This window comes from Protomyctophum parallelum (assembly GCF_964188405.1).
Source record: "Protomyctophum parallelum genome assembly, chromosome: 12".
NCBI lineage: Eukaryota > Metazoa > Chordata > Actinopteri > Myctophiformes > Myctophidae > Protomyctophum > Protomyctophum parallelum.
Window position 1 is genome coordinate 6,389,421 of NC_139712.1, and position 26,169 is coordinate 6,415,589.

Consider the following 26,169-nt stretch of genomic DNA (forward strand, 5'->3'; position numbering starts at 1 on the left):
AATAATATACAGTCACAACAGAATGCACACTGCTGTCTTGTGTCTCATCACAATCCCAATGCCTCTCCCGTGAAGTCGGGGGGGAAAATAAAAAAACTGTCTACTAGTGTTAGTGTATAGGCACGGGGATCATAAGTTAGCTTAGCGTGTAGCCCCTACTGGTGCTGCAACCCACTGATTGAACTTCATATCCGCCTGTAATCTAATCTAATCTTTATTGACAACGAACCCCGACACCAGCACTGCAAAAATAGACTGATCTACAAGCTCTCAACGCGTAGCGAACGGCACTGCAAAAACAGGCAGGACGCGGTGCCTTGAGAGCTTGTAGATCTGGCTTTTTTGCGACCTGCAGTGAGCTGTTCTCACTTTACTTTTATGACACGAATACATCGTCAATCGGCGAATATTTGTCAGACGATGGGCGGTTGAAAAGAATTGGCATATCGCCCCAACCTTAATACATACTGTACATACAAAACTCCCTGATAATAAAACCAACCTCGTTCATGATGTTTACCATAAAGATTCCATACGCAAATGCGATGACCACACGAGCCGTGGACTCCTTCATGACCGTGACGATCCGGTCCAGTTTGTGCCGGTCGTTGTCAAAGGGCAGAGCCTCTGAATACGCCACGCAGCCCACGCCGGACAGGCCCAGGTCCGAATGGAAGGTCCGGCCGGCGTTGTGGCCGTAGGCGTCGTCGCCAAACAGCAGTCCCACCCAGGTCCAGCCGAACCGCATCATGAGCTGCAGCATGGCGCGCACCTAAAAGGATTTGAATCTGATGAGGAAAGAATCTTACTCAGCTCTATTCCCTGGAACCTAAGGGAGGAATTTATGATGAACTAGAAAAAGTGCCCTTCTGGGCACAGGTCTCCACAAGGAGGATAGGAGTGTTTGTAAATAATTACTTGAGTAAGCATAAGAAAGTATGTAGTAGAGTTAATATTAATACAATCTGAATTATTATTTAAACTAGAGAGACTGTGTACCAATTTGCGCAATGTTTGGACAAAATCTGTAGGTGTACTGTGCAAAAACTTGTTTTGCACAAAGCGGCCTCCTGGTGGCGCTATAACAGGCCGTTCTGGAAATTTTGGGGCAGAGGTTCATCGTTGGCATCCAGGGAGTGTGTGTGCAAAATTTGGCATCGACCGGGTTAACGGTGCCGGAGATTAGCTGCTCACGGACACACGGACGGACGGACGGAGTGCAAAACATACTCTTCCCCCATGCCTTCGGCCTGGTGTTATAAATTATGATGAATTCCTGTTCTGTTCTTTGGCTATATAGAAGTGTCTTATTTGTACGTCTCTAAATGTGTTGATGAATTGAACATGGTGGACTCTCTTGTTAACAAGTGTAATGCTTAACCCATTCTGGGCGGGCACCCCTTTTGGTGTTAGCATCACGTTATGCTTTAGCTATTGAAAAATAGCAGATCTACAAGCTCTCGGTGGCGCGATACGAGCTTGTAGGTCTGCTATTTTTGAAAAATCGAGGAACGACTGACATTTTTAGAATCTGATCTCGGGTCAGAATGGGTTAATTGGATCGTCCACTCACAGTTAACAGTCTTTGTATTGAGTTTGTGCTTGAAATGTACTGTAATTCTGCAAACTGTTAATACATATATCAATATATCAATCAATCAATCAATCTCTCTCTCTCTCTCTTATTACAAACCACACATTAAAGGTGGTTGTACACTGGGCGCGTTCTTCGGAAAACCGATGGAGAAACGCCACTAGAAATCCGAAAAACGCCCTACTACAGATATTCAAATATAGAGCTGCTGTTTTTTTTTTGTTGGACAAAATATAAAACGTACAAAGGTGAGCCATTCGTAATGAGTATTGTACTTTGTAAAATGTTATTTTATTATTATTTTAATTATTTTATAGTATTTACTAAATTGTGGTATTACAAAAAAATCTGACACATCTTAACTGAGTGGTGCTTTGAAGAGAGAGAGAGAGAGAGAGAGAGAGAGAGAGAGAGAGAGAGAGAGAGAGAGAGAGAGAGAGAGAGAGAAAGTTAAACATCCAAATACAAACCTGGCTAAAGATACAAGACTCTGTTAGGGCGGCGGTGGCTCAGGGGTAGAGTGCCTGGATGGTAACCGTAAGGTTGCCAGTTCGAACCCGGGCTCCCCCAGAGTTACTGTCGAAGTGTCCTTGAGCAAGACACTGAACCCCTAATTGCTCCCGATGTGCAGGTTGGTGCCTTGCATGGTTTCCGCTGCCATCGGTGTATGAATGTATGTGTGAATGGGTGAATGTAATGCACAATCTATGTAAAGGTGTGTGAATGTGTGTGTGAATGGGTGAATGTAATGCACAATCTATGTAAAGGTGTGTGAATGTGTGTGTGAATGGGTGAATGTAATGCACAATCTCTGTAAAGCGCCTTGGATAAAGGCGCTATATAAATGCACCATTTTATAGAACCCATTTGCCTCTATGGTTGGTTCTGTTATAGAACCCATTTAGAGCCTCTATGGTTGGTTCTGTTATAGAACCCATTTGCCTCTATGGTTGCGAAGTCTGGGGCCCAACTTGCCGATCAAGAACCGGAAAAATGGGATAAACACCAAAATTGAAACTCTGCATGCAGAATTCTGCAAATCCATTCTCCGCATCCAATGGAAAACGGCAAATAACGCATGCAGAGTAGAATTAGGACGATACCCAATAATTATCTCACACACTGGGAAAAATCTACTCAAAACCAGAGCAAAATGGAATATGCTATTTAGCTCTAAACAGAGAATACACAGTAGCAGAATACTTGAGCACAGTAACTGACCCAAAACGAAGGAAAACATGAACTCGATATAGACTCAGTGAACACAGTCTTGCGATTGAGAAAGGCTGTAGTACAACAATGTGCAAACACAGCAGCGAGATTTGTGACAGGAGAAGGATGTCAAATGGGATACAAGCACCTTAAGGAATACAAACCATATGTGTACACTGTTTATCAAAAGTATAAAGCTAACGTATTATATATGGATGTATGTTGTATAACTATCTCTGACAGAAAAAGCTTTTTATAGTTTCACAAGATGGTATTACCCAAAGTTCTAATATAACACAGCTCTGTTTAGCACCTTTATTTAACCTATTTTGGGCGGGAACCGCTTTTGGTGTTAGCATTATGTTATGGTTTAGCTATTGAAAAATAGCAGATCTACAAGCTCATAGCGCGCCACCGAGTGGCACGCTACGAGCTTGTAGGTCTGCTATTTTTGAAAAATTGAAGAACAACTGACATAGAAACATAGCTTTTTCAGAAAACTGTCAGGATGTAGAAGACATTTTTTTAATCCGATCTCGGGTCAAAATTCCTATTTATATCCAATATTTATTTGTAAATACATTGTTCTATTTTGATTGTCTCGTTCGACTAATAAAGCTCCTTTGAATTAGAGAGAGAGAGAGAGAGAGAGAGAGAGAGAGAGAGAGAGAGAGACTCAGCTACAGGGGTGAATAAACAGAAAAGGTCAAAGGTTATATTATATATATATATATATATATAAATAAGCACCACTCAAACAGTTGTGTACTTCTAACACCACTGTGGTAAATCCATGGCTCTCCTACGCAGATTATTATTACGCAATACCAGTCCCACTCACTAGAGGGCGGCATAGGCCTATGAGTGGAACAGTACTGCCGTTACCTGGAAGTCATTGTTTGGGATTGTTCTGAAGAAGGACGGGAACTGATCCACGTCACTCAGCGCAGAGGAAGCGGCATAGTAACTTATCTGAAAAGGAAGCGGCAGAGTAACTTATCTGAAAAGGAAGCGGCATAGTAACTTATCTGAAAAGGAAGCAGCATAGTAACTTATCTGAAAAGGAAGCGGCATAGTAACCTATCTGAAAAGGAAGCGGCATAGTAACTTATCTGAAAAGGAAGCAGCATAGTAACCTATCTGAAAAGGAAGCGGCATAGTAACTTATCTGAAAAGGAAGCAGCATAGTAACTTATCTGAAAAGGAAGCGGCATAGTAACTTATCTGAAAAGGAAGCAACATAGTAACTTATCTGAAAAGGAAGTGGCATAGTAACTTATCTGAAAAGGAAGCGGCATAGTAACTTATCTGAAAAGGAAGCGGCATAGTAACTTATCTGAAAAGGAAGCAGCATAATAACTTATCTGAAAAGGAAGCAGCATAGTAACTTATCTGAAAAGGAAGCAGCATAGTAACTTATCTGAAAAGGAAGCGGCATAGTAACTTATCTGAAAAGGAAGCAACATAGTAACTTATCTGAAAAGGAAGCAGCATAGTAACTTATCTGAAAAGGAAGCAGCATAATAACTTATCTGAAAAGGAAGCAACATAGTAACTTATCTGAAAAGGAAGCAGCATAGTAACTTATCTGAAAAGGAAGCAACATAGTAACTTATCTGAAAAGGAAGCAGCATAGTAACTTATCTGAAAAGGAAGCGGCATAGTAACTTATCTGAAAAGGAAGCAACATAGTAACTTATCTGAAAAGGAAGCAGCATAGTAACTTATCTGAAAAGGAAGCAGCATAATAACTTATCTGAAAAGGAAGCAACATAGTAACTTATCTGAAAAGGAAGCAGCATAGTAACTTATCTAAAGGAAGCAACATAGTAACTTATCTGAAAAGGAAGCAGCATAGTAACTTATCTGAAAAGGAAGCAGCATAGTAACTTATCTAAAGGAAGCAGCATAGTAACTTATCTAAAGGAAGCAGCATAGTAACTTATCTGAAAAGGAAGCAGCATAGTAACTTATCTGAAAAGGAAGCAACATAGTAACTTATCTGAAAAGGAAGCAACATAGTAACTTATCTAAAGGAAGCAACATAGTAACTTTTCTAAAGGAAGCAGCATAGTAACTTATCTGAAAAGGAAGCAACATAGTAACTTATCCCATTCTGTCATGAGATCAAATTCTAAAAATGTCTGTTTGAAAATGACAGTTTTCTGAAAAAGCTATGTTTCTATGTTAGTCGTTCTTCGATCTTTCTAAAATAGCAGACCTACAAGCTCGTAGCGCGCCACTCTGTGGCAGATCTGCTATTTTTCAATAGCTAAAGCTGCATAACATAATGCTATAACACCAAAAGGGGTTCCCGCCCAAAATGGGTTATCTGAAAAGGAAGCAGCATAGTAACTTATCTGAAAAAGGCACGAGAGAAAAGCACGAGAGAAAAGGAAGGAAGAAATAAATGCATACAAATAAAGCATAATGATAGAAAAAGGCTATATTGTCTTTTTTTCCCCTTCAAACGAGGAGGGCAGGCATCTCAGATCACATTAAATGTGATCTGAGATCATCTGACATTAACTTTCAACACAATCTGCCCTACTGCCCTAACGATGTATAATCCTAAGCATCCCCAGTTTGAGGTGCTTTTTGGTGTTTTAAATGCTTTCACTATTGAAAAACAGCAGATCTACAAGCTCATAACGCGGCACCGAGTGCCGCACTACGAGCTTGTAGGTCTGTTATATTTTTGAAAAAAAAAACCCTGTGAAAATGTGGCCCAAATCTTTGAATATATATTATTTCAGAGGGAACGTTTTTAACTCAAATATTTGCTTCTGGGGGCGTCCCTCCCTGGAACAACATATTTTCAGATGGGGGGTCTGCGGCTAAATACATATTTTTTTGGGAGTCCTTGTCATGAAAATGTTTGAGAACAACTGACATAGAAACATATGTTTTCTTCTGAAAACTATCATGATTTAGAAGACATTTGTAGAATCTGGTATCAAATGGGTCAAGCACCATGGACAGCGCCACTGTCTGCCTGTCTGGGGGCCGTGTAGGATTCCTACTCTCAGATTTGAGCGTCTATACTTCTAACACAGATGAAAAGCTGCTTCACAATCCATTCCACATCATCTCTCTCTGCTCTGCCTGCAAGTAGTTGTCTTTATAGGACACATGTATATTGTATAATATATAATATAGTGATGCACCGAATATTCGGCCGCAGAAAATATTCGGCAGAAAATGGCTAAAAATGCATTTTCGGCCTATTCGGTTTCGGCCCGAATCGGCAGAAAATATATCACCGAATAGTGTATGCAATTAATGGATTCAAAAGAGCTGAATAAATGTTTTATGGACCCATAATAGTGATTATTATTTAAGTTAAGTTTTGCCTTAACCATTTATTTTGCCATAAATCAGGTAGCTTTAAGGTACGGCCATGACAGCAATGGTAGGAAAAAAGATATATAATATTAATCATATTCGGATATCCGGTATTCGGTTTTCGGCCAACTGTTTCCTATATTCGGTATTCGGTTTCGGCCAAGAATTTCCCTTTCGGTGCATCCCTGATATAATATAGTATAGTATAGTATGTATAGTTGACATATGATACTCCACTGTTACGTTCTTAGTTTATACATGATTCATGATAACTACTTTTTATATATGTGATGTATGACATGCTTTTGTTTTTGCTTAAATGTAAGTCGCTCTGGATCAAGAGCGTCTGCTAAATGCCTAAATTGTAAATTGTCAACGTGTAAAAAAAATAACCAAATAAAAAAAATATATATATGTATAATATTTTACATTTGTGAATATAAAAATGACGGGGGCATTCGAGTAGGAAACGTACCATGGGGACTCTGTATAATCCTGATATTCTAGAGATGGCAATGGCACTCGATGAGGTGCCAGGACCCACGATTCCCAGGATGGGAGGCAGAGAGCCAACGCAGCTGCCGTGCAGTGGAAAGGTCTCCCCTCTCCCACTGATCAGTGACATCGCTCCGCGGAAATCAACCTCAGTCGTCATGCAGCCATCGTATAGGATGTATCCCAGGGTGACGTTGGGCAGTAAGCTGGGGTTTCTGTTGATTTCAGTTATGGCATAAGCCTGGGCCATGGCCCACCTGAACCCTTGAATGTAAACACTAACACAACACAACATAACACTGTAAAACCGTGCGTATTTATTTATCTATGTAGAAAAATACAACATTAAATAATCCTTTGTTACTTACTATCTATCAATGCAAGTTTCACCATTCTCCAAAATGTGCTATCAAAATGTGCTGTCAATCAAAATCATCTACTTTAGTCCTATTTTATACTTGATCAACAATTCGAAAATACACCAGCGATCTACACATTTTAAATTGGCTATTTCGAAATAAATTCTGGGAAATCTAGACACATTGTGAAAAATCTGGTATAAATTTGACAAACTAAAATATGACAAACATTTAGTTTTTTTTTGTGTCCCTGGCACACAACCTTTTTCAGATGAGATTCCACCGACAAACGCATAATAATATAGCATCAATACATGGCAGTTACTGTATATAGGACACACATCACATACTGTAGCATGACACAGCCAGCAAGACATGAGAGCATTGGAGAGAGCATTATTGGCCAAATGCAACATACATGATGTCGACACATTCTCTCAAATATATATAAGGGCTCCATGACAACTTGACAAAATGGCATGAAAATGTTTGAAATTCATGTCCGTGCTATTAACCCATTCTGAACGGGCAGTGTTAGCATCATGTTATATGCTTTAGCTATTGAAAAATAGCAGATCTACAAGCTCATAGCGCGCCACCGAGTGGCTACGAGCTTGTAGGTCTGCTATTTTTGAAAAAAAACGACTGACATTTTTTAGAATCTGATCTCAGGTCAGAATGGGTTAATCAGACCAGTGTGTGTCCAGTGGAAACCTCGTATGAATCTGATCTCAGGTCAGAATGGTTTAATTGAATGTGTGCTGCTATATACTTTACCTATAGCAACTGAACTCGTGTGGCTTGGCGGTAAACGACGACAGCTCTGGGGAGACCGAGGAGTAATGGACCGCGAACAAGCCGCCCAGAATAACGTCCCCGGGCCTGGACATTCTGCTCAGCTTAAACTGTGCCTGTCTCTGACACGAGGAGTTGAGCGAGGAAGAGAACAAAGAGAACAGCATCAAGGACAGGCAGGAGAGCAGGACATGTGTGCCTAGACAAGCCCTCATCATGACCCGTCCTCCTCGTCTCTGAGCCCCTCTCCCAACTCCTTTGGTGCAGCTGTTGCATTTTTATAAACGGAGCTGTGTTGTGCCATCGTCCATTCTGTGAAATCACGCCATCATTACGTAACGTGGTACATGTGGACAGAGAGATCAAACTGGGTTGTGTGTAAACACTTCACTTACACAGAGAATGATGCAATCTCTCAATCTTCCATTGCTAAAACTGGGTGGAAACAATTGAGTGTCGAAAAAAAAAAAAAACTTTACGCAATTGATTGAAATATTTATTAACATTTTGCAGAATTTACAGTACATTTCAAGCACAAACTCAATACAAAGACTGTTAACTGTGAGTGGACGACCCAATTAAGCATTACACTTGTTTACAACAGGGTCCACATTGTTCAATTCATGAAAACATTTAGAGACATACAAATAGACATTTCTATGTAGCTAAAGAACAGAACAGGAATTCATCATATTGTGATACATCTCATTGTGAGACGGATAACCACAATGCCTGTGCTGTTTCACCCGCGTTTGGTTTGAAGTTATATCGAGTTACGTACAAACATTGCAAAGTTGTCAGTCCAACACCTGCACATGTTCGGACGTGTAGGCTACTAGCCTTTGCATAGGCCCTTATATTAATTTTGTCCTGTTTTAATATGTGCATTATTTATTTACTCATTGTTAGTGTTGACGTGTAGGCTACTAGCCTTTGCATAGGCCCTTATATTAATTTTGTCCTGTTTTAATATGTGCATTATTTATTTACTCATTGTTAGTGTTGACGTGTAGGCTACTAGCCTTTGCATAGGCCCTTATATTAATTTTGTCCTGTTTTAATATGTACATTATTTATTTACTCATTGTTAGTGTTGACGTGTAGGCTACTAGCCTTTGCATAGGCCCTTATATTCATTTTTTGTATGTACATTATTTATTTACTCTGCACAATTTCTTGCACCCGGTCATTGTTCGTGTAGCATTGCTGGAGATTTGTTGTATACTTTGTATAGGTTTCTTGAGGTATGTCATGGATGTATTATTTGGCTAATTTCTTGGCTATCAGGTAGTAGCTCCATAGAGTATATATGAATAGAGAAGACACCCGAGTTCTCCTCCCATCCACTTGCATTGAGTTGCTCAAAAGCGCATGAGGCGATTTCACTCCTCCTTCCTGGTAGGAACAGAGTGCATTCTGGGATGGATTTGCCTCAAACACATGAACACGCTGCCGTTGACTATCATTGTGCCGTTTGTGCTGCGTTCACGTATGAAACATTCGTTCACGTGTCATGGCCTCAAACACATGAACGTGCGCAATGATAGTCAACGGAGAAGCGCTGGCTCGAGCTGCAATGACAAATTCGGCCACTATTTCCATTTCGCCTCAGGGTTTCCTCTGGGTGCCGTCTCTATTCATATATACTCTAAGAGTAGCTCCCACAACTCCAACTCTCTTAACCCATTCTGACCTGAGATCAGATTATAAAAATTTCTGTTTGAAAATGACAGTTTTCTGAAAAAGCTTTGTTTCTATGTCAGTCGTCCTTCGATTTTTCAAAAACAAGCTCATAGCACGCCACTCGGTGGCGCACTATGAGCTTGTAGATCTGCTATTTTTCAATAGCTAAAGCATAACATAATGCTAAAACCAAAATTAGTTAAAGACTAACGCCCTCATTTATCAATCGAGTGTAAAATCTGCCACAGATTCGAGTGCAGGTTTCGTAGTACACCCACGTCGCCACAAATTAGTTTGTAGGCTGGGCTGGCCTATATTAATTTTACCCATTCGTGCACAGTGCACGGCGAAGGCGTGAGACTGTGCACTGCTGTGATATTAAAGTCCTGTGGGTGAGTGATGCCTGCATGAGACATAGGCTATCATGTCGTCAAGGCAGTCATTATCAGTCATAATCAAGTCAAAATCCCTTGCTTGCCTTGCTGCCCCCTTTCTCATACACACACACAGACGCACGCACGCACACACACGCAACTTTTGTTGTATCTTAAAGAAATGAACCTGCATGAATTAAATAAAGTTGTCTGTTTCTCCTCTCGCTTCGCTTCCCTTGCTGCCCGCCTCACCCCCCCCCCCCCCCCCCGCACGCACATATCGCAATTTGCAAGCAACTTTCACTGTGTGTTGTTAGTTGTATATTAAATTATTCAAGTATTTTTAATTTAATATACAACAAGATATATTAGTGAACGAAAACCTGAACCTGTTTTTTTAAACGAGGAGGAGATTGCACATACCGTAACTCCAGAAAGACGGCCTGCTGTAGATTAGGCTATAGTATAGACTACCCACGTTAATTGGGACTCTCCGTCATGGAAATATTTCAGCACAGACAGCCCAAATCCTCGCATGTATATGCGCTCATGCAAAACACTGTTTAAATGGCTTAAGCATCTAACTTGCAACATTGTTTTTAATTGCGCAATTTTATCTCCTACTAATTTCATAATGACACAAAGACACATCGTTGATGTATTCCTTAACTTTTTTCTTTTTTACATGTAGCCCATATACATACCTACATAGTTTTATCTAAACATTTTAGGAGTGAATACATATATGTTTAGATGCCTCTGACAGCCTCTCAGCTGGTCAAACAATGCTGCCCCGCTGTTCTACGACAGAAAAACTGGTGAGGACAAAGCGTACGACAGCTCCCGACCAGACGTGACTTTTGAACTTTGTCAAGTTCAATTTCAAGCTTTGGCGGAAATGGTAACTGCCGAAAATGTCGGTAATTTCGGCGTGCACCCATATTTTGGCGTACGCACGGTTGATAAATGAGGGCCTAAGCATTTACCGGGTGCGCGGTCGGGTAAGTCCATCTCTAAAAGAGAAAACACCGGCACTCGAGGAACTTTTGTCTTAAAGACACTTTTTTAAAATGTATTAAGAGTTGGCATGGTAGCTGCAGAGAAGCAACGGGTTTTCGACCCTGGCCTCAAGTCTTCATTTTTGATTTGATTTGATTCGTTTGATATATTCATGATACAATTCATAGGAGAGCCGTACAGAATTATCAGGATTGCACAAAAAGGCTGAGGACTTCATCAGCGTCGAACGCTACAAACACAGGAAGTGTCACCTTTTATGGTTTCCCCCTGGTGCAACAACTTGGTCTGTTGTGTAATTTGACATTTAAGTGTAATTTTGTTTCTGCCTCTTGGCCAGTTCACACTAAAAGAGACTCCGTCTCAATGTGTTCTAACTTCTTACTGGTCAAATAAAGGTTAAATAAAATAAATAAATACATACATAGTGCTATGATGGTTCAGGCTATGCCTCATATTGTTCCTATTATTTAGCTTATAGTTATTGTTACAGCATAAGTGATTCTCTTATATTCCTTATATAAGCTCAACGTTGATAACGGAATTACGTGTATATGCGGCAGTGTTGTTTTCGTCGACTAAAACTATAACGAAATATGTCCGTCGACTAGCTTTTTTCCCTGACAAAAACTACATAACTAAATAAAAACTAAGCCATGACGACTATACAACTAAGACTGAAGGCCTATTCATAGTCTGGATTTTCGGTGGTGAGATGACCACCGCTCCGGTGGTGAGCTGACCACCGGAGCTGAAATAACGTTGAGCGGTGGTGAGTAAAAACAGAGCCAAGGGCTGGAGCGGTGGCGGTGGTTTGCTCTTCACCGCGGCGCGTGACGTCATGTTGTAGTTCGGTGGTCACCTAACCACCGAAAATCCAGACTATGTATGAGCCTTAAATCTACTGCTCGATTTAGTCTCCAAATAAAAACTAGACAAAAATGTTAGGAAGGGACTAGTGGACAAGAGATAGAATATAAGTCATTTTACACTTTTTGCAGGTTTCAGCAGCTTCTTCTCGTGAGGTACAGCCACTGGTTCGACCAGTAAAACCTCCACTCAAACGTCCATTCAGGTCTTTGCCAATAAGCACTTTTTGTTGTTTTCTTTTGCACTTAATTTCCGTGATATTCCACAACACTTATTTTATGCTTTCTGGACTTCATACTTGAACCAAAGAAAGACTGTGCTGTTACTTTCCTTTTATACTCATTTTGATGGACTATATTCAACAGCGGTTGCCTCATGTATATGGTGATGAAAGCACTTTAAGTTTTTCACTTTGATTCTGAATAATATATTCAGATTGTATGCACTATGCAGTTATTATTTCAGATTGGAATATACGATTTATTTTGTGTTTGTTATACATTGTCATGTCAAGGGGTTTTTCATGATTCTGAATCCATTCCAAGCATTCGTTTTGCACGAAAAACACTCCTTGGGCTAAAAACGGCCATAGCTGTCGTCACAGATGTGATGAGGTCAGCACATTTGGGCAAGTGGCGATGACCACATTTTAGGTTCAGAACACCACTTCACTTAATTCACTTTGAATTAAAACAAATAAATAATTCTGGCACATTTTCACATGAATTATTATACTCTTCGTGTCACATTTTAGGCAAGGAAATTGGACGGTATTATTTAAAGTTATTACTATTGTAAACAATTGCATCAGAACAGTTCATTTAGCAAGGCATCGACCCATGTGATATTTAATTGGTGTTATTGTGTGTTTCAATATGTTCTTTCAATGGCCTCTAAGGCCTGGGTTAATTAAATAACACCACTGTGTGTGTGTGTGTGTGTGTGTGTGTGTGTGTGTGTGTGTGTGTGTGTGTGTGTGTTTGTGTGTGAGAGAGGTGATATTACATAAAGGCTCTAAGGGGCTGTCATTTGGGACACACCTGATGACTTTAGATGCCTTTGGGTCACGGTGGCGCAGTCGCCTCACAGCTGATTACGTAACGGCAGAGGTGGAAAAAATACTCAATTGTTTTACTTAAGTAAAAGTACCAATGCTGCAATTTTCGCATTTCCGCACTGTGAAAACATGCAAATGCGCGTTTTCACATTTCCGCTCTGTGAAAACATGAACATGCGCGTTTTCACATTGCTGCAGTGGGACATGCAAATCTGCGTTTTCGCATTTCCGTAGTTGGAAAACATGCAAATGCGCGCGTTTTTACATTTCCAGACTGGAAAAACATGCGTTTGCGAGTTTTGGCATTTCCAGGCTTGAAAAACGTGCGTTTGCGCATTTTGGCATTTCCAGCCATGAAAAATGTGCACGTTTTTCATGCCTGGAAATGCCAAAATGCGTAGTTGCGTGTTTTTAATTCCATAGCCATAATTCCATAGCATTGGCCATAATTTCATAGCCATAATTCCATAGCATTGGCCATAATACCATAGCATTGGCCATAATTCCATAGCATTGGCCATAATTCCATAGCATTGGCCATAATTCCATAGCATTGGCCATAATTCCATAGCATTGGCCATAATTCCATAGCATTGGTCATCATTCTATAGCATTGGTCATAATTCTATAGCATTGGTCATAATTCTATAGCTTTGGTCATAATTCCATAGCATTGGCCATAATTCCATAACATTGGCCATAATTCCATAGCTTTGGTCATAATTCCATAGCTTTGGTCATACATCCATAGCTTTGGTCATAATTCCATAGCTTTGGTCATAAATCCATAGCTTTGGTCATCATTCCATAGCTTTGGTCATAAATCCATAGCTTTGGTCATAATTCCATAGCTTTGGTCATAATTCCATAGCCCTAATTCCATAGCATTGGTCATAATTCCATAGCATTGGTCATAATTCCATAGCTTTGGTCATAATTCCAAAGCCATAATTCCATAGCATTGGCCATAATTCCATAGCATTGGCCATAATTCCATAACATTGGCCATAATTCCATAGCTTTGGTCATAATTCCATATCTTTGGTCATAAATCCATAGCATTGGACATAATTCCATAGCATTGGCCATAATTCCATAGCATTGGCCATAATTCCATAGCATTGGCCATAATTCCATAGCATTGGCCATAATTCCATAACATTGGCCATACTTCCATAGCATTGGTCATAATTCTATAGCTTTGGTCATAAATCCATAGCTTTGGTCATAATTCCATAGCCACAATTCCATAGCTTTGGTCATAATTCCATAGCATTGGTCATAATTCCATAGCTTTGGTCATAATTCCATAGCATTGGTCATAATTCCATAGCATTGGTCATAATTCCATAGCTTTGGTCATAATTCCATAGCTTTGGTCATAATCCCATAGCCATAATTCCATAGCATTGGTCATAATTCTATAGCATTGGTCATAATTCCATAGCTTTGGTCATAATTCCATAGCATTGGCCATAATTCCATAGTTTTGGTCATAATTCCATAGCTTTGGTCATAAATCCATCGCTTTGTTCATAATTCTATAGTGTAGGTGCCAAAATCCCAAACAATGTATCGTACGCGTTTCAAAAGCATTAGAGTCCACTTCCAACGTACACTTTCTTCATTTATTAAAACAAAAACAAAAAAATCCAAAGTGTGAAAACTCAATCAAACAAAAACTGTAAAATAATTGTTTCTGGTCTAATATAACTTTGATTGATTGATTGATTGAAATATTTATTAACAGTTTGCAGAATTTACAGTACATTTCAAGCACAAACTCAATACAAAGACTGTTAACTGTGAGTGGACGACCCAATTAAGCATTACACTTGTTTACAACAGGGTCCACATTGTTCAATTCATCAAAACATTTAGAGACATACAAATAGACATTTCTATGTAGCTAAAGAACAGAACAGGAATTCATCATATAGGAAGCAAAAAGGGAAAAGATACATATACAGTGAGGGGAAAGGGGGGGGGGGTGGGGTGGGGGGGATTCAGATTTTACAGAGGCCAGTTTCGAATTGCACTTCAGAGCTGTCTTTCCACTGAGAACCAAACTTGTACTGCCACGCAGTCACTGTGACCCTGGCTAGAATCTGATCTCAGGTCAGAATGGATTTAGTGACCCTGGCTCATTTATAAAGAATCTGATCTCAGGTCAGAATGGGTTAAGTGATCCTGGCTCACTCAATTAACGCAGCTGCTCCAAATACCTTGATTAAAGCAGATCCCTGCACAGATCAACTATGCCCAACAGAATAGTTGAACAAACACTGGACAATACAAACCTATATAACATGAATTTACATACAAAATTGCAAATAAAAAATTCTCACAAATCACAGGTAGGCCTTCAGTATATATGTGTTTTCAGATACCGGCTCCTACATATACTGTAGCATTGGTCATCATTCTATAGCATTGGTCATCATTCTATAGCATTGGTCATCATTCTATATCATTGGTCATCATTCTATAGCATTGGTCATCATTCTATAGCATTGGTCATCATTCTATATCATTGGTCATCATTCTATAGCATTGGTCATCATTCTATAGCATTGGTCATAATTCTATAGCATTGGTCATAATTCTATAGCATTGGTCATCATTCTATAGCATTGGTCATCATTCTATATCATTGGTCATCATTCTATAGCATCGGTCATCATTATATAACATTGGTCATCATTCTATAACATTGGTCATCATTCTATAGCATTGGTCATCATTCTATATCATTGGTCATCATTCTATAGCATTGGTCATCATTCTATATCATTGGTCATCATTCTATAGCATCGGTCATCATTCTATAACATTGGTCATCATTCTATAACATTGGTCATCATTCTATAGCATTGGTCATCATTCTATAGCATTGGTCATCATTCTATAGCATTGGTCATCATTCTATAGCATTGGTCATCATTCTATAGCATTGGTCATCATTCTATAGCAGTGGCCATCATTCCATAACATTGGTCATTATATATGATTGGTCATTGGTTTACCTGTCTGTCTAGCATCAAATGTTGGATGAGTGAGAACTTTCTCAAGCTAAATGAGGATAAGACAGAAGTTCTTATAATCGGTTCTAGTGAGCAGAAAGAATCAATAATAAGCAGACTTGGCAACCTGGCTGTAGAAAGTAACAGTACAGTAAAGAACCTGGGGGTTATTATTGATTCTGAATTGAATTTTAATTCACACATTAATCATGTTACCAAGATTGCCTTTTTTCACCTTAGAAATATTGCACGAATCAGAGCCTATGTGTCCTTGGACGATGCAAAAACGCTAATCCACGCCTTTGTTTTTTCTCGGCTTGATTACTGCAATGCACTTTTTTCAGGACTGCCTAAGAAAACAACTGACAGATTACAACTTGTCCAAAATGCAGCAGCCAGAGTTTTAACTAGAACTAAGATGAGAGAACATATTACTCCAGTTTTGGCATCACTGCACTGGCTTCCGGTTGTTTTTAGGATTGATTTTAAAATGATTTTACTTGTCTATAAAGCTCTCAATGGTCTCGCACCTTCCTACCTACATGACTAAATATGTCCCAAACCGCCCGCTAAGGTCTTCCACTGCTGGCCTGCTCGCTTTGCCTAAAAAAATGGCAACAAAAAAATACGGGGAAGCAGCTTTTTGCTTCTACGGGCCGTCGGCATGGAACAAGCTCCCACTGTACCTTCGTCAGGCAGCCTCTGTAGACATTTTTAAAGATCAGCTCAAGACCCACTTCTACAACATTGCTTTTAATTGATCTTTTATTTTTATTCTTTATTTTTTGTTATTCATGTCCACACTGTATTGCATTACTGCTTGTTTTTTTAATGTCGTTGCCTTGCTTTTCTTTTATTCTCCATTGCTCTGTAAAGCACTTTGAGCTGCATTTCATGTCATGAAAGGTGCTATACAAATAAAGTGTTATTATTATTATTATCATTCTATAGCATTGGTCATCATTCTATAGCATTGGTCATCATTCTATAGCATTGGTCATCATTCTATATCATTGGTCATCATTCTATAGCATTGGTCATCATTATATAACATTGGTCATCATTCTATAGTGTTATAGTGTTTCTATAGTGTTATAGTGTTTCTATAGTGTTATAGTGTTTCTATAGTGTTCCAGTTTCAAATTGCAGCCATCCGTATCTGCCCTTTAAGAGCGGTTTTGAAGGAGTCAAGAGATTCACATGTCTTAATGACTGTTGGTAGGGCGTTCCACATTTTGGTGGCATAGGAGCGAAAATAATTTAGTCCCTTGTTTGTGCCGAATCTGGGTTGTACATGGTTTGTTGCACTCCCTCTGGTGTTGTGGGTGTGGACTTCGTTTACATTAAGGAAGTATTTAGACAGGTACATGGGTATCTTGGTGGTGTATCGAATCTTGTGGACCAGACCCATTGCAAGATGCTGTACTCTGTCGTCGACCCTAAGCCATCCCAGCCTGTCAAAGTGGGCAGGGGTGAGGTGGGTTCGGGGGGTCAGGCCAAGAAGGAGTCTGACCAGTTTGTTTTGGGAGGTCTGGAGCCTTGTTTTAAGGGCCTTTGAGGTGCTGTGGTACCAAGAGGTGGATGCATAGTCAAAGAAACCTTGTACGAGGGCTCCTGTTAAGGTCTTCAAGGTGTTTTTGTTGACCAGTGAAGAGATCCTGTAAACTAAAGGAATCTTGTTCTTTGATTGACTTTTTTTATTACGTTGGTGGCCATTTTATCACTGGAAAGATTGGCCTCCAGGATGGAACCTAGGTAAGTAATTTCATCTTTTCGTGTGAAAATATTGTCACCCACACTAACCAAGCCATCTGCCTTGCTGAGATTACTATTAGGGCCGATTCATACTCCTATTTTACCGCTGTTTCGGCGCTGTAGTGCCTAAATGATTTCGGCTCGTCAGAAATTTTCAGTAGCACCGAAGAGCCGACTTTAGAACGGTACCTGCCCCCCCCCCCCGAACCTCAAATGACGTCAAATTGTAGGCTTTACAGCGCCGAACCAACTTTTATTCGGCTCTAAAATAGGAGTATGAATCGGCCCTTAGATCCGAAGAGAATGGATTCAGTTTTTCCCAGGTGTAAGGATAGTTTGTTATCAGCGAGCCAGGTGCAGATTCTACCGAGTTCAGAGCTGAGGGTCTTTTCAACCTGCAGTTTGTTCCTGTCCGAGACCAGCAGTGCTGAGTCATCTGCAAACAGGAACAAGTTGCAGTCACAAGCTGATGTCATGTCGTTAACATATATTAGGAACAGTAAAGGCCCTAGTATGCTTCATTGTGGGACGCCACAGCTCACTGGGAGGGGGGGGGGGGGGGGGGGGGGTAGTGTTCCGTTCACCTCCACCATCTGTTCTCTCCCCTCCAGGTAGGATTGCATCCAGCTCACTCATGTGCTATCAAAACCAATAGCTTTAAGCTTGTTAACCAGTATGGAGTGGTTCACGGTGTCAAAAGCCTTTTGGAGGTCCAGCATGACCATGCCGCAGCATTTTCCAGCATCCACCTCGTGTTTGATGTGGTCGCTCAAATAGAGGAGGCATGTGTCAGTGGAGTGGGATGTTCTGAAACCAGATTGGAACTCGTACAACAATGTATTAGTGGCAAGATACTTTTCAACCTGTTCATAGACTATTTTTTCCATCACTTTCGAGATGGAGCTTAGAATAGAAATAGGGCGGTAGTTGCCGGGTTCTAATTTACTCCCTTTTTTGTAAAGGGGGGTTACTTTGGCCAGTTTAATATCTTGGGGGACCTGTCCCTGTTTGATGGAGAGGTTTACTATGTGGGTGATGATGACTGGAGCTATGGAGTCTCTGAGACATTTGGAGGGAATATTGTCATGGCCAGTGGCCTTGTGGGGTTGGAGGGCACTCAGTTTTTTAAGTACCTCCTCAGTTGTTACCATTGCCATTTTAAAATAATCTTTACAAACACCTAGGTTTTTGTAGAAGGCTTTGATGTGCTCTACACCAAAACCAAGTTTGTTAACCAGCATTGTTGCAATGTTTGGCATGGGGACCACCTACAGTAGGAAGTAGAAACCCCTTCAGACCACTGGTTGAAAACCACTGGTGTAACGGATATGTATTTGCTATAGTATAATTCCTATGCTGCATAGTATTACGCTGTACCATGGCTCCCCCTAGCGACCGTTTATGCTACGTGCACGCAGCCAGGGTTGCCAAGTCTGCTTATTTCCCGCGATCTTTTGGCATCTTCTTTTCCAGAGATCCTTTTCTTTTCTTTATGGGCTAATTATTAGTATAATACATTACTAAAACATTAATTATCATAGACATACATAGTATGTATAATGATAAATGCATCAAATCATTTTTTATTAGAATTATATGGGGATGTTATTGGGTTTGTTTTGGCTTGTTTTTGGAGGTGGTTTGGCTTATTTCTCTCACGTGGGTTGGCAACACTGGCTCCAGCGCTAATGCGCATGTGCACAACCACCATGTGTGTTCGCCGGGTCGGTCCGTTCCAAGTGAACAGACGTTTAAATTGTAGCTAAAGTTGAACAAAGTTGAACCAGTCGGTCGTTTTGAGGGACTGTCTGTCCTTTTCAACCTGAAGACACACAGAGGACAACCCAGAGCTTTGAGCAACCAGGGCTTCATTCACTCAAACGTCTTATTTCTCTCACACTGCTCCAGTCACAACACAACAGTTGTGCTAGTAGCTAAGCTAAGTCCCTCGTTGCTGTTTCTCTGATGAAGTAAGTTATACTATTTTTGCTTTGTTTATAGTTAGCCTAAAACTAACATAAGATATGTTGAAATGCACACTGTCACGTGACAGTGGTCGCTAATTGTGTGGATTAGTCGTTTTGTATCAGTTATTGTGTCAGACTTTATAGTTTGACCGTTTCTTTTGTAACGCAGATCAATGTAATGTTTACATAGGGCGTCTGAAAAGCCAGCGCAGAACACTGACTACATGTCCTGAACTGATCATTGCAGACGTCTGTCTGGTCATTCAGTTTGTATTAATGCACTCTTAGATTTTTATATTGAGGGGATTGTTGGAGGGACTTTTAAGTGTAGGGCTGCAACAATTCAATTTAGAAATTATTTTAGAAATGAGTCCCAGGACCATTTTATGAGTCCCACTTCAACGACGTTAGGAGTCATATTTTGCCATTTTTACAAATTGCAGCATTTAACTACCATTTAATTTTGTATGGTTATAATAACCATTTCTGCTTCTGTTTTCTACGTGAATATAACCACATTATAACTAAAGCTAGCAAAAATAAACTAGAATAAAAAACAGTACAGTAGTAGGCTACAATAGTGCATCCCGTGGATGCAGGAGTCGTTGTTTTATTGCGTCCCTTAACTATAAACTGCGTTTTGATGTGCAAGATGCACCCTATTTTAATCTCTGATGATATTGCTGCTTTATTGCTTGTTATTATTCATGTCATGTCTATGGATTGATGGCGTAGGGCCTAAATGGAAACAAGGCCGCAAGCTTGTTTTTGGTGTTACTCATTTTAGACGAAGTGTTTGACTGTACTGTAGAAAAAATACAACTTAAATTTCTCAAGTATATCCTAAAAGTTAAAACAACTATCTGTAGTAATATGGTGTATGGTGAGCTGGGGAGGTACCCAATTTGTAGCGCTGTTAAAAAGATACTTATCGGGTACTGGGCCCGTAAACTGAGTCGAATAATGTACGACTGTCTGCTTAACCTGTTCAACACAGGTGCCTATGTGTCACCTTGGGTTGCACAGGTGAAGAAAATACTGGATGACTGGTATGTCTTACATGTGGTTGGCTCAGAAATGTAATAACATTGACTGGTTGAAGCGAACTGTCGAACAAAGGTTGAAAGACCAGTTTTTGTAAAAGTGGCAAAGTGAACTCAATAGTATGACATCATGTGACATCTATGTTGAATACAAGAGTTCAAACTAGAAAAATACCTTCTATGTGAAAACCGTAAGTATAGACAGGCTATTTGCAACCTTAGGCTAAACAACACAAGAATCCCAAAGGTCATCGGTAGATATAAAGGACTGGAAAGAAGTCAGAGGATTTGTAACCTATGTAATGAAGCCAGAATTGGAGATGAGTATCATGTTTTGTTGGAATGTAAGAATACTGGCATTATGAATTTCAGGCAAAAATACCTGCCAATTTATTTTTTTTACCCACCCTTCTATGTTTAAATTATTTGCATTACTAAAATCTGAAAAACTAAAAGTAATCAATAAATTGGGTGCTTTTCTGAAAAATGTTCTTCCACTGTACAAATAGGGAAAGCCTTCCGATATGTCTATGTATATCGTGTAATCTGTAATGTATTCTATACTTTCGATTGTATACTTTTATGAATCTGTTCTCCAAACCATGTGATCATGGTCGTGAGTTAAATAAATGACATTTATATAATAAGCCATTCAATCAATCACATCTCAAGTCTAAGAGCATTCTACCATCAACATTGTAAAGAAAAGGAGGTCTGAAATCTATCTATAAAAGCACCGTTTGTCCGCCTGTATGTGTGTACGGCTGTAATGCACGTAACTCGAGACCCGTTCGCCCCCGCCGACTTCATATTCCACACCACCGGTGTCGAGTCGGTAGGACCCACGGTTGTCCAGAACAGCCACAAAAACAAGATACAGAAATCTCCATATATGGGCATAAAAGGGACACAGACAGATGGGTGGAACGGGTACTCTGACACGGGTACAATGGGTATTTTATAGCCGGGTGGGGAATGGATCTCCAACTTACATCGTTACCGACTCGTTACCGGGCACCGGTCTAGTACTTCTAACTTTCTAAACGGCTACTATAACTGTATGCAGGATTATAGCTTACAATTAAGAACAAAAATATGACTTGAATGTTTATGGTTGTTAAAGTTAACAACCTTTTTCCATTTCGTTATGATTGATCATTAGAGGCTGGTCGGGGATTTAGCCTGGAAGGCTCTATGGAAACACTCACTCACTCTTGAAGTTGAACCTGCCAAAGTGGCGTTCACACACGCCAGAAATGAACGCGTTCACGATGACGTTCATCAAGTAGAAATACAGTACGTTCCGTTAACGTCCACCCTGGATATGAAGGCGTTCGTGAACGATGGTTCTTTGAACACGTTCGGGTACAACTAGGGCTGGGTGCAATAACCGCAATACCGCCGGTATGTAATGCATACCGCGGTATCGGGTTCATTACCGCGGTTTAAAAAAAAATATATATATATATATATTTTTTTTTTAGCGCAAGACAGAAAGAAAGTTACACTCAGGAATAAGTCAAACATCACAGCAACGTGTAACACAACTCACCACTGTTCAAAGACGCTCACAGGTAAAGGAAATAAAAGAGTATGAACAGGAATGTCCGTGGTGAGTTTGTGAGCAGATAAACTCCGACGGGAGAAAACACAGTCTCTTGGCGTCACTTTGTTTGATTACTAAATGAAAGGTGGGCGCACTCCCGCTGCGAGGCGCGCTCATGCACGTGCTTTGGGAGCGTGCCTCTTGGACTTTGTAACTGTGTGTGTGTGTGTGTGTGTGTGTGTGTGTGTGTGTGTGTCATCTATGTCCGATGGCCATGATGGAGACAGCATGTCAGGATGCTGTGATCATTCAGGTTGCTGAATGATAACTAAACATTCTTCTCTGTTGGTGATTTCCACAGAGCACCACAGGAGGAGATCTCACGCCATCAGGAGAGAGATGGCTTCCAAAAGACATTCAGCACGGTCAGAGGAACAGCGGGATATGGACCGCCAGGGACATGGACTGTCTGATGCAACGCTGCAACCCGTAGTAAAGTTGTACAGGATGGGTAGGTACCGTTTCATTTACAGCTAGTTAAACATGTGCTCCTCTCTGACTGTCCTGTTGTACCTTGGATTCAAAAGGTGCTGAAATATTTGCCACTGAACCTGGCAACTCTCAAGCCAATGGGTTCCCAGAACTAGCGCGCCGCCTTCAGCACACACCCCTACTTGTAGATCTGCTATTTTCGACACGTGGCCCATACATTCCGCTGTAACACACGTGCCAGTTTCAGGTTACTGCGTGACTGTCATAAAATGAACAGAGACGAGACGTGTTTATACAACAAAGATTTGTAAAACATATGGGGGTAGTGCCTGCTATGCCACTGAACAAATTGGTATCATCACCTACCTTACATGTTTTCACACACTTCTTCATCACTGTTGGTAGGTCATTGCAAATGAGTTTGTTTGGATGAGGGCTAGGTGTACAGAAATGGACAACGAAACATTTAGATTTGTTTTTTTGTTCATGCAAGGAAGGTGTCCACTGTCCAAACATATACGGTTCAAGAAAAAGGAAAACAGTAAACGTACATGCCTAATTCAAGCACAAGTCTAAAGTACCTTTTGATGAGGGAACTGTAGAGCTGAATACACACGTAGCTAGCATAGGACGTAGCATTCAAAATGTTTGGTGCCGACCATGTGGCTATAGAAAAAGGTAATGAGTAGAATGCATATGATAACCAGAAAATAGTAAATGTAATCATGAAAAAACAAATGCAATCATGGAAAAACAATCATTGAACATGTGAGTTTAAAACATATTGTAAGGACCCTGCAAAAGACCTGGCCGTATCTTGCTCCTTGCTTTTAAAACAAGCCCCAAAAAAGCAACGCGTTGTCCATTTGAATAAAGACCTGGACTGGCGATACGTACAACACAGAGGCCGTCAAAAAGGAACAGAGCAAACTAGGGGTGTAACGATACATTTCAACTGCGATACACGGTTGACGATACATGGACGATATTGGTTCATTATGGTGATCCGATACGATTTTTTTTTTTTTATCGATACAGTAACTATTTAAAATACATTTACATTATTTTAAACTAAGTAATTAATCCCCTTTTATCTTCTGAAAATTGCTAAATACCGTGCACAAAAATATAGTATTGATACAATTGATTATTTGCATAGCAAAACGATACGATACATAATCAATGTTGCTGTTTTCGTTACTATATCGTTACACCCTGTCACGGAGCAGCCCGTGCCCTATACACACACACACAAACTGATTAACCCATTCTGACCTGGGATCAGATTCACACGAGGTTTCCACTGGACACACACTGGTCTGATTAACCCATTCTGACCTGAGATCAGATTCTAAAAATGTCAGTCGTTTTTTTAGATTTTTCAAAAATAGCAGACCTACAAGCTCGTATCGCGCCACTCGGTGGCGCGATATGAGCTTGTAGATCTGCTATTTTTCAATAGCTAAAGCATAACATGATGCTAACACCAAAATGGGTGCCCGTTCAGAATGGGTTAAGGACATTGCACGCACACACCACACAGACTGTGGGTAGTGGGGCAGACAGGTCCTATCATTAATGTCAATACTGTTGATGTATGCATTTACAGGATGTACAAATGAAATGATACACACAGGGAAAACATTCAGTTTATTAACCTGTGTGTTTATTGTAACCTCAGTATTTGTATGGCCTCTCCAGTGCTGGCACTTTAAGAGGGGGAAGGTGCCAAGTACTGGTGAGGAGTAGGGGTGTTCCACAATGTAATTTATCAAAGTATGTCTATTATCTGGGGAAATGAACGTATGATGTTAATCTAAAATAGAACATCTAGGTATGGGGTTACTGATTCAGGTTCAGCTGATAACTGGGAGCTTGTAGATAAGCTGGGTATATTTAATTGCTTCTCTGTGTGTGGTAGGGTCCTCTCATATAAAGGGGAGACTGCAGGCAGAGCTAGTCAGTTAGGCTCGGACAGGCGTCATGCTGACACACCCGTGAGAGAGCTGCTAGGGCCCATGTCCTGGGCATAGCCTAGTGCAGTTTGTTATTTTTCCTTTTTCCTTCGTTGAGCGTTAAGTATTTTTGAGTTCTTTATTTTGTATTTTGGCCAGTATTATTTTTGTTGTTTGATTTTTTCCGTTGAGAATATCTGCACTGGAGCTGGAGTTTGGAGCAATAAAAACCATCAAAAAGCATCGCTGACTGTTTTTGGAGCCTTGGCCCTCGGGCAACTTTACACACCCCTAGAGCAGACTGTACCTCCTGAGGAGGCTCAGGTCCTTTAATGTGTGTAGTAGGTATTGTGTGTAGTATGTACTAGTAGTGTTTTGTGTGTGTTGTCTATTGTACTCTGTAGCATTCTATTTCATGCAGTAGGATGCTGGGGGGGGGGGGGGGGTTAGAGTAAAATCTCATCTGTTTGGCACTCTAGCGCCCTTTATTTTTTTAATTTCCCCGGCATTAAAAGTGTTAAGAAGGCCACCTTTGTTGTTGGCCTCAGAGGTGCAGCACCTTCAGCCGCATGCTCACATTCCCCCCGAGGATGCATATGGAGCGCTACAGACTATTTTATGCCAACTGCCATCCGACTATGATGCAAATGCATAACAACAGTCTCCCCTAATGCATAATGTCCTATGTTTGCCCTGGTCTTGTGTTGTTCTGTCCACCTGTGTCTGTTTCTTTTGTTTCTGTTTGTCCAGTAGCTTCAGTTGTATTTATGTGTCACATTATGCTGCTGTATCTCATCTACTAGCAACCGAGACGCTGATCACAGAGAGTGACAGAAAACACAATGTGTTTCTCTCTGCTGATGTTACCTCCCCTCTCCTCCTTCCAGATTTCGAGGTTTCCCCTGAACAGCAGGAGAGGAGCCCATGTCTGGTCCAGTTGAAACTAGAAGCTCCACTGATTAAAGAGGAACAGGAGATGCAATTTCAAAGACCAAAGGAGGGTGAAGGGTCAATGTTCACATTAGTAGCTGTAAAAAATGAAGATGATGAAAACAGAATGACGTCTCTGGCCAGGACCTCAACTGAACACATGGTTGTGTGTAAAGAGGAAGTTTCTCCTGAACAGGAGAGGAGCTCCAGTCTGCTCCAGGAGGAACCAGAGCCTTCACACGTTAAAGAGGAACAGGAGGAACTACTTCAAAGACCAGAGGAACCTGTTGGGTCAATGTTGGCATTACTAGCAGTGAAAAGTGAAGTTGATGAAGACATCTCTTCACACTGCCCTGAAGTTGAAGTTAAACTTGAATCTGAAACTGAACTCACTGAAGCCAGTGATGATTGGGGGAAGACAAGTGGACGTGGCCACACTGGAGAAAAACCTTTCCAATGTAAACATTGTGACAAGAGTTTCAGATTATCAAATAACCTGAAGACACACCAGCGTATCCACACTGGAGAAAAACCTTTCCACTGTCACTATTGTGACAAGAGTTTCAGTGTATCAAAAAACTTGAAGACACACCAGCGTATCCACACTGGAGTAAAACCTTTCCACTGTCACCATTGTGACAAGAGTTTCAGATTATC

At 40.5% G+C, this 26,169-nt stretch overlaps 1 protein-coding gene across 1 annotated transcript in view; it reads right to left on the reverse strand.

Annotated features, from left to right (window-relative positions):
• LOC310867480 (extracellular calcium-sensing receptor-like) overlaps positions 1 to 26,169 on the reverse strand; it is a gene marked incomplete at both ends in the record, with an annotated part of 73,757 nt that overhangs the window by 12,390 nt on the left and 35,198 nt on the right. Inside the window, 4 exons of the mRNA XM_083777595.1 lie at positions 556 to 772; positions 3,692 to 3,778; positions 6,627 to 6,903; positions 7,783 to 7,922. Coding sequence (XP_083633721.1) covers positions 556 to 772; positions 3,692 to 3,778; positions 6,627 to 6,903; positions 7,783 to 7,922 — 721 coding nt within the window. The remainder of the gene's footprint in view (positions 1 to 555; positions 773 to 3,691; positions 3,779 to 6,626; positions 6,904 to 7,782; positions 7,923 to 26,169) is intronic.